The sequence below is a fragment of the Taudactylus pleione genome, unplaced genomic scaffold (assembly GCF_031769625.1).
Source record: "Taudactylus pleione unplaced genomic scaffold, aTauple2 ptg000170l, whole genome shotgun sequence".
In the NCBI taxonomy this organism is placed as follows: domain Eukaryota; kingdom Metazoa; phylum Chordata; class Amphibia; order Anura; family Myobatrachidae; genus Taudactylus; species Taudactylus pleione.
In genome coordinates this window covers 3,025,001-3,035,067 of record NW_028284572.1, presented here as the reverse complement: position 1 = coordinate 3,035,067, position 10,067 = coordinate 3,025,001, and the positions used below count along the sequence as shown (strand labels likewise).

Genomic DNA, 10,067 nt, shown 5'->3' with positions numbered 1-10,067 from the left:
CGGCGGTTTCTGTGGCCAGTGTTATGGGTCGGTCGGGAGGTTGTCCGTACACACAGTCATATGCATCGATGTATCCGCAAGATATATCGGCATCAGTAGTGCTGCAGGGTCGACGTGATATGTCTGTGAACTACGTTGTTACTGTACACAATGCAGACGCACTATGCAATATGTTGTTTGTTGGCTGATTGAATTACAATATCTCTTAGTGTCTACCCTTAACTATGACATTAGTCAGACACTGGGCTGGAGTGCCCATCCGGCACCTGGCCAATGCCAGAAGGCCCGATGGCCAGTCCGAAGTCAAACCCGCTGATCAGCTCTGTCTCCTGGGGCTTTGCTCGGCCAGGGACACTGAAAGACGGAGGTGTGCCGTGAGGCCAGGCCCCCGTGACTCTTGGCATGCCCCCGTGAGGCCAGGCCATGCCCCTTTTGCAGGTACGGGCGTCTCGTTGGCATGCGCACAGGGGGAATTCCTTGGCTGCTCAGCAGCCCAAGTCCGTCCCTGGTCAGACAGCATTGAGTTATAAGGCCTGACCTTTTATTTTGTTGTGAATCAGTTAAGTTTAAGTGTAGTCAGCCGGATTATCCAGCAGATGTGTTAAAGTTGCTTTAGTAGGTGCATCTTTTCTACCACAAGATTAAAGTTGCTTTAGTAGGTGCATCTTTTCTACCACAAGATAAAATAACAAATGCCTAAAATAACAAGTTCTTATGCATTCATTTAATTGATACCACACTTCAACATAATTTTGTTTACCCCTGATGAATCTTCTCAGACATATTAAACGATACATAGAGGGAAGTAAAAAGTTCCACTGTGTGTACTTTAGAGCCCCCTCTGTGGATAGAAGATCCCAGATTTATGCCAGAAATGTTATTTTTGCTTCATACTATAGTGTGCTGATAGTTGCTTAGTTTATGCAATTTAAATCATACTAATAGTAATTCTACTACCCCATTTCCACAAAAAACTTTGCTCCAACCTGGGACACTGACCACGGACTAAGCACAGGTTGGAGTCGGGTTTTACCCCATTCACACCGGCGGCTGGTCCCGGGTTATTCCCGGGTCCAGTCATTCACACCGGACCCGGGTCTTCCGACATTACAGTGGACACTTGGAGATGATGTCATCTCCAAGCGCTAGTGAAGCTAGCTAATATGTTCGTTTGAGGCATGACCCGAGTAATTCCGTTTACATGCCACCATTACCTGGGTCCTTCCGGGGTTCGACCCTGGCAACCACAAGGGTTGGATTCCCGGGTCACTCGACCCGGGTTATTTTACAAGGACCCTTTTAAACCGAGCCGCGATTTGGGTTGACCCGGAGATAACCCAGCTCATAATTTTTCATACTGCTCATATTATTTTATAGCATTTTTTGATGTGCAGAAAGGGCAGTAACAGGAAGGATGTGTGCAAAGAAGTGGCCATTTTGCTCCTCGTTGTCCTATATTGATCCTTTATACTGGGTATGTAGGGTCTGTACTTTTGGCATTTTAAAGATACTTGTGTAACTCTCACAGATGCCATACTTCCAAATATTCATTAGCAGCAAGCATAGTACAGCCATAGCTGGTAATGTTTTTAACAGCTGACATATCACACTAATGGCACTTTCATCCTTTATGTCTGTCAGTCAGTCTCAGAATGTCTGTCTGCGACCCTTTCAGGTGCAGATAACAGAAATTAGGCCTGCTTGTTACCATAAGGGACCAGAGCTGGCAGGTCTGGTTATGCATCATCACAATACCATTATGTTGGAGGATACAAGCTCCATCCACACTGTGTACACATCTGCTTATATAACTTCTGAAGGGTCTATTGTTGTTTATTACATACATTAGTGTGGGATTAGGCGACTTTTGCATAATAAATTAGGAAGACTTTTGTTTCTGGTTTAGCAGAATTTGAGGCATCTCAGTACTTTATCAGTAATATATTACAAGCTAATTAAATCAGCTGGTCTCTAGAGATATTTGTGGGGATTAATGCCATGTTTTATCAGTCAGCCATAAAGAGATGGCGTGAGGTACCAGATACACTGCGGCCTGTGTGTCAGTAGAGATGTGTTAGGGAGTAGTCTACTTTTTAGAAAGCTTTTATTCAGCTTTTACATGCTGCATATTGTCCAAAGGCAGTGTCACATTCACTGTTTGTTTGCAGTGTCTTTTTCCCAAAGCGATTTAAGCAGTGTCCTCTATAGAATCACTAGTATGAAAGCAACACTGCTACATAATAGTAATTGTGAAAAGAATGGTTATTTTGCCTTTTTAAATTACTTTATATATATATATATATATATATATATATATACATAGAAATGTTGCAGAAGGATCAAAGTTGCATTACGGTGAAATAACATGGAGCTGAAATGGGAAGACAATGTGGAAGTGTGGTGTAATTATCTAGCAGAAACTGCGAGGTTGCTCTTCTAGAAACAGACTTGAGTTGATGCACACTGGATGGGTGGTTTTTGAAAAGAAAATATCTTTGTTTTTATTTATTAGTGACTGTCATGAACTTTTTCAACTTATGAAGATTAATGCTCAACCCAAAGTAATATGGTAGGCAACACTGCCCTGGCAATGGCAACCACGGTGCCTCAAAATAATGACAATATGCAAGCACTTAGATGTATACGTAGTAGTATTTAAAAATGTGATTTATTTATTTTTTTACTGTAATATTTGTTACAGCTTTTTACATCTCTCTAGTAAATTACATAGCATATACTTCTAAATGTAAAAGGTATATCTTTTTCAGTGCATTGATCTTTTTCTACTAACTTAAATACCTGTCATTTATGTAATTGTTTGCATTTTACAGATTGTAGTAAAAAAAACATTGAGTTTTGATAACAGTATTGAATTGGTAATATACATAATTTGATGTACTTAATCCTGTAAATATCTTTGCTGCCTGTCCAAGCTAAGAAGCGGCATCTAGCATGTTACCTATAGGTATGGATATGGTTTTAATGTATAATAGGCATATGATTACAAGGTCAGAAGACAGATATTTATACGGCATGGTTCCCGAGTCTCCCCATCGCTTCTGATTGCAGAAATATCCCCTCTGTGTGTGCAGGCTGCATGGCTCAGTGATTAGAACAGAGATGGAGCGCGCTGCAGGATCCCAGGCTGCATCATACTGCCAGGGTTGCCCCTAGCAACCTGGATATAATGTGCTACTACAGCGAAGTCACACAGGACGTAAGATCCATCTTTCTCCCTCTTTGTACAGGGATACCACCAGACAGGCAAAATATCTCTCTTGTGTAGGGAGGACTCCATACCTTGGCTTTGTACAGGTTACATGTCTGAAAATTAGATTTATATTGAATGGAAGGGGTTTGAAAATAAATTCTGAATTCATAGAGGAAAGAATACGCTCTCAACTGTTGCTCCATTTTATTGCAGTAATATCAGCTGTACTGGAACGGTTATACTTTGTGCATGTGAATGTTTCCGATCAGCCCTTCATTTAGGATTTTGCTAGTGCTTTTTATCAGGGTAAACGAGGACAAGAGATGCAGAAGATTTGGTATGCAGGTGATTGCCTGAGCTGTCAGGGAAGGTGGGGATTGCACTGTTTGTTAGGCAGTTGTTCTAATGTACAATATTTCCTACTGGTATAATTCCTTTCTTAATAAGATCTCTCATGGATTATGGTCAGATAAATAATAATTTCTCAAAGACTGACAATGGGCACTAAAATGGGACGGCTGGTTATTTAAAAGGAAAATGATTTATACTTTAATTGTCCTGTAAGATGTCAGCAGAGGACTCTTCAGGTTGGCGCCGTCTGAGTGCTTGGGTCTGCTCACCTTCTGGTGAAATTTATCATGCAGGTAGCTATTGGTCCAAGTTTTTGTAAAACCATATATTGATGCCCAAGAACAACCCCCCCACCCTCCTATAAGTGAATAATGGCATGTATAGACCTGTATAGTGACAGCACAAATAATAGCAGTGCTCCCATCAGCCTCAGAACTTACTCCTATGCAAGCAGCATACATTTTGTGTAACATTTATTGTGCAGTCAGTGTTTCTCTGAGTCATGACATTGTCCTTTGTTTTATTCAGAATGATGACCTTCATATACTTTATATTATTGTTGGAATAGGTCATGGTTCTGAGTTATGTCCTTAATAGGTTATGAAAATATCTATTCAATAAGCAGCAGGGTGTTGCTGTGCATCAGATCCTGGGTGCTGTCATGTGTGCAGACCATGTTTAGCTTGGGACCTATTCAGCTCCCTAACACACGTGTGTAAGTACAAACTTGTTATATTAACAATCGGTAGCACCTCAGGAGCTGTATATAATCCGCTAGTAAATTCCGAGCTGATGGATTCAGTTGTCACACTGGTATGTAATCCTGATTCTGAAGCAAGCATTCTCTCTGTTCCCAGTATTGGTATCACCCATCACAGGGGAATCGCTGCCCTTCTAGCCCTCAGTTAGTAATGTTGCAGACCTTGCTCTGTCCCCTTTGGTGTTGCTGGAGTGTAAGGATCATTTTTTTCCATCTATCTAGTCCCCTAGAGGAAGGTACTTGTTTTACTTTCCAACAGAAATCTATCAAACAGACTGTTATACAGCTATGTATGTGTGGATTTGCTTTCTTCCATGTAGAAGAGGATTTTTTTTCCCCCATTCTTCCTCTGGGCCAAATGCCTAATGATTAGTGGTTAACAATGGTGCTATCCATCTGGAATGCCAGCCTGCATACTATCTAGCTTGATACTTATTCTGCAGGGTATTTCATCAAAGAATTAAAAGCTGCATGATTAAACCCTCATTGATGCTACATACACTTGTCAATTGCTTGATCAAAAATGTGTTGGCAGCACCCGTATTGTCTACGTCAGTAATGACCTGTCACGTGTGGGCTGGTTATTGTCAAGTGATATAGGCAGGGAATGCAAATGCTGACAGAATTAATTGTCGGAAATGCAGACTGCTGCAGAATCCGTATAGAATATGTCATATGCATGTAACAAGTAAGAAAGGTTAACATTTTTATTTATGGAGTTACAAAGTGTTGTCTTTTTCTTGAAATGTCTAATATATACAGTAACTTTATACTGCATATTTCAAAAAAAATGCACATTGCTATTGGCTTTTTGAAATATTTTATCTTATTGTGTTTTTTAAAACTTTCTGAAGTTAAAATCAAATACAGGGATCTATTTGTAGGATTTTCTAGATGAGGGGTTTTTGTTGTAATTTTATATTCTGCACAAAATATAAATTATATTTAAAAAGTCCCCCTGTTTTTCCCCATAATTGTGCAGGCATTATGTTTCATTGAATGCTTCACAGCACTTTTCCATAGTTGTGTATGTGTGTGTCTGTGTGTTCATTTTTCTGTTTATAGAGTTTTCTGTATGACTGGTTTCTCGATTTGCAGAGCCCATATTGGTAAACCTAGTACTCTGGACAATATAACATTTGTCTTTTTCATGAAATTAGGATTTCTTGTTGTGTCTCTGTCCTAAGACTATTTTTTCTCATGTTTTGTAGGACCTGGAGATAGTTTATTCGTACCTCCATGGGATGGAAGCACTGTCCAATCTGCGGGAGCATCAGCTTAGGTAAGGCCCTGTAAGGACATGGGTAGGTGGGCAAAGGCTGTGCTTGCTAGTGCTGCTTTGTACGTGTTGCCTAATCGGAGTTAAGTCATTTTAATTTTGAGAGAATGTTTGGTTAACATTAGTTTCTAGAGAAAACGAATGAAGCGCCCTATGCTACAGCAATCTGATGACAGCAGAGGATCTTCTTTGAAAATTAAATTAAATTGCCAGAGACAGGCTACCAGACACAGGCTACTTTATTACCAAATTGCCAAGCCTATGGGCCAATGTAACCAGGGCTGCCATCAGACATTGTGGGGCCCAGTACAAATAAAAACAGACAGCCCCCCTCCTTCAACACACACCACCAAATCCTGCTCCCGTGGACGCAGTGGTGTAGCTTGCAGCCCTGGGAGGTGGGGAAAGCACATGCTCCTGTCAAATAACAGATACGTCCCTCAGATCTCCCCACGTTCCATGAGTCTTCACAACCACATTATATATATATATATATATATATACACACACACAGAAAATGAAAAGGAATGAACATTGAAAAAATATATATTTTAGATTTTTCAAGGATTGTGGTAGTGCAGAGAAAAATAGAGGCGCAAATGATAAAAGGTAAGGCAGAGGTACGGATGTGGAGGGGGCAGTAAAGGGGAGGTACAAAGGGCACAGATAGTAAAAGGGAGGAAAGAGGAGAAGGGGCACATTTGTCAAAGAGGCCAGTGTCTGTTGTGAAAAGGGGTATCTCTCCCGGTGACATTGTGCATCGCAGCTACTGCTCCGTGTGCTGCACAGCCACAGTGCCTAGCTAATGTAAGTAGGTAGAACTAATAGAAGAGAGAGTAGGGGAGTAATAGGGGCGGTACACCTACGGTTGCTTAGTTTTTATTAGAAAAGAAGATGGATGGAATAGGTCTGTATAAGATAGGGGAGCGCCGGTTGCGCACCTTCATGCACTTGTCTGGCCCTAAAAGTGCTGATGATCATGGCGGGTCAGCCGCGTACTGTAGCGCTGTCAGGATAATCAGTGCCGCAGCATTGGGGCCCCCAGTATGCCTGTGATGACATCGCCAGTCCCATGCCACTGGTGCTGGTCGGCCGTGTTACTGCTGTGTGATGAGCCATGACTCATTCACATCTCTCCGGCCAGTGCTAGTGGCTTGCGCTGACCTGTGTGGCTATGTAGTAATTATTTTCTGGCGACCGGGCCTCCTCGGCTGTCCGGGCCCGGTACGGGAGTACAGGCTGTACCCCCCTGATGGCGGCCCTGAATGTAACAGTTGTTTTTGATCAAAATCTTGTCAGTCAATTGGGTTTTGAATAAAAAAAATTCTGAAAATGCAGTCAGATGACGTGTGGTCACTGTGTGATCAATGCCACTGGTCCCAATGTGCCACTGGTGTCTTTCCGGCCCTCCGAAAGGCACATATAGAAACAATTTTTGAAGATGTGAGTGCTAGGCCCACCTAAATTACATGACCTATTTTTATTTGTGTGTATATATGTTGTGTGTGTGTTTGTGTGTATGTGTGTGTGCATATATATATATATATATATATATATATATATATATATATATATATATATATATACTGGGTAAGATGCCCTCTTTTGCCTTAGAACAGCCTGAATTACAGTATTCGTGGCTTGCATTTAATTTATCACTAGAAGTATTCTGGTTTATATGATGGCATCATGGAATGGATGTAAATTTACCATTGTGGTCCTAGGTCTGAACAACAACTGAACCTCTTGACCACATTGACATGCTTCTAGGCATTAACTTACAGTCGCTTTCATCTCTGTCTCCTCCCCATGTTTATCTTTATCTCTTTCATCTCTGTCCCTCCCTCCGTCTCTCCCTCATGTCTGTCACCCCATGATCTCTGATCTGTCCTTCTTGCCCCTTACCCTGTCGGGAGGGTCGCCGTTAGCTGCAGGTGCTGACAGGTGTGTTTCCCCACTCTCTCATATCTGTCCCCCCCCCCCCCCCTGTCGATATCTCATATGCCACTTATTATCCCCTCCACCTGTTTGTCTCTCTCTTTCATCTGTCTCCCCTCCTCCACATATTTGTTCCTCCTTTTTTGATTTGCTCCTAATGCTGAAATATCTGCCACAATGTCTAGTATTACTTCACTTGTTGTACCGCATACACTTCATCAGTTACATGATAGAGGCGGGGGCATAGCCCCAGTGCTCTTATATCATATTTCAGTTAGTATAATCTATCTATCATCAGTCACTAGAGGTGCTGCACTGTTCTCTCAGTCTCCTTTCTGTATGCAGATGATGCTGAGTTATAGTGCTGTGGATGAGGTTATGGGAAAAAAGTGACCTGTATTTGGAAAATAAAAATAGTGACCCACATGTTTTTCAACTCCGATGTTTAGATGTAACCTTACTTTTATGTTGATTTATTTATTTTATTTCTGCAATTAAACTGAAAAAACCAGAACAGATTTGAGTTTGCTAGGACACAAAATTATATATAATCAGTGAGTGTAATTAAAGGCAGCGTGTGGGTTGCATGACTAATTTGGCAGGTTGCATTTTACTTTGTTACCTGGCATTATATTCTTTTCTTAAACTGTTCTTTTTTTTCTGCTTATTATTTTATCAAAATGCTCTAATCATTTTAACATTAAGCTACATGTAAGTCTGCTGCTGCATTTTATAGTTTAAACCCTACAGATTGAAGTTAATAATGTTGCCTTGGTGCTTGGCATTTGTCCGCATATGTGCCCACCACCTCTATCTTTCTTTAAATGAATGTAAATTTATGTGTGTGTGTGTGTGTTTGTGTGTGTGTGCGTGCAAGGTATAGTCAATTTATGTTAATACTAGCTGATGTGGTTTCACTTGGGTAGACCTTATGCTGGCCATACACCAGCATGATTTCGGCCCGATTTTCGATGAGTTGGATCTTGTGAAAATCGTGTATTTTTTTTTGCAAGGATACGATCCGATGCGCGCTCCCACAGCTCCTAATCGGATCTTATGATCAAATGTGGAGCCCATATTGTCCATCGTATCGTGTGCAGATCGTACCGTAAATTTAGTGCATGCGATGCATCGTGCGTCCATTCTTGTAATTTGGTTGACATTTTCCAGATGAGCGCGTGAGGCACACGATCGATCGTAGGACAGATCGCGTGTAAAATAAAACACCAAATCGTACCGCCGGGACTGCAGGGAACTCCGGGGAATCGTGAGGTGAATCGTATCATATGCTGGTCGTGCAGGTGTATGGCCAGTATTAGATATTTTTTATGCCTCTGGGGAAATGGAGTGTGGTAATATTGAGTTTTGTACACTTATATTTTTTTATATGAATGAATAGAAGATGGGTTATGAGAGGCACACACACACACACACACACACACACACACACACACACACACACACACACACACACACACACACACACACACACACACACACACACACACACACACACACACACACACACACACACACACACACACACACACACACACACACACGTTTTTGTGACCTTTTCAGGACCCATGACTGGTTTGTCCATCATGGGGACGCCTGCTTCCCATTGCCCAAACAGCTTGATCAGCAAACCGTGCCTGCTGACGGGTATCTATATCATATCACCCGGCGCGCATGTGCCGTATAGCTTGGTGACAGAAACCGGACACCATTATGCCTCACCGGGACCTAGTCAGTTTTTCCTAACCATGTGGGTACTCCCTATGCCTCACTGGGACCTAGTCAGGTATTCCTAACCATGTGGGTACGCCCTTTGCTATGACCACTTAATGGTTTCACCAAAGTAAATAAAAAAGACGCCTTGGTTGGACCAACATAAATTTTATTCAGGCTGTACACTTTCGCTTGATAGCAGTTATTTGTTTTTTTATGTAGTACTTGACCGACAGCCAGTTCCTAGCCTTCAGAGCCTGCTCCTCAGCGCCGAGGCAGGCGTTACAATCCTTTTTGCCGGGGACCTTGCAGGAGAGGATGAATCTCATCAGGTGTCTCAACAGCTGCTACTTCTTTTCTGCTCCACGGTTTCTTTTTAGAGCCCATGCAATCACCTATGCAAGACAGGGAAGAGATCAGTCAACAAAAACTCACCGCCAGCCCAAGCCACCCAATGAATTTGATGGACACACACCTTTAGTAGCCATGGGTGCATGCCTCTCCATCACTTTCGGTGCACTGGCATCTCCCTCCTCCACATGCACTGCTCCAGCTTCCACCTCTGGCTCATCATCAGACTCATCACTGGCTAGCGGGATTGGTTCTGGAAATACAGAGATAAACAGAGATCCCCGGTCACAGTATCCCCCTTAGACTGTCAGCCCATGGAACAACCAGTCGGGTGAGGGACCATGCTACTTACCGTTGGGATCAATGGAGATTTCTTCCAGGCTTTGACCCTTAAAGTCAGCCAATCGACCTTGCTGGAGTGCCACAAAGAGTTTGCTAATTATTGC

General features: G+C 42.2%; 1 protein-coding gene across 5 annotated transcripts in view; it reads left to right on the top strand.

Moving 5' to 3' along the window:
• RAPGEF2 (Rap guanine nucleotide exchange factor 2) overlaps positions 1 to 10,067 on the top strand; it is a 364,888-nt gene that overhangs the window by 103,811 nt on the left and 251,010 nt on the right. For all 5 annotated transcript variants that reach the window (XM_088475296.1, XM_088475300.1, XM_088475298.1 and 2 more), the window contains exon 2: positions 5,534 to 5,604. In XM_088475296.1, the coding sequence (XP_088331422.1) occupies positions 5,534 to 5,604 (71 nt within the window). The remainder of the gene's footprint in view (positions 1 to 5,533; positions 5,605 to 10,067) is intronic.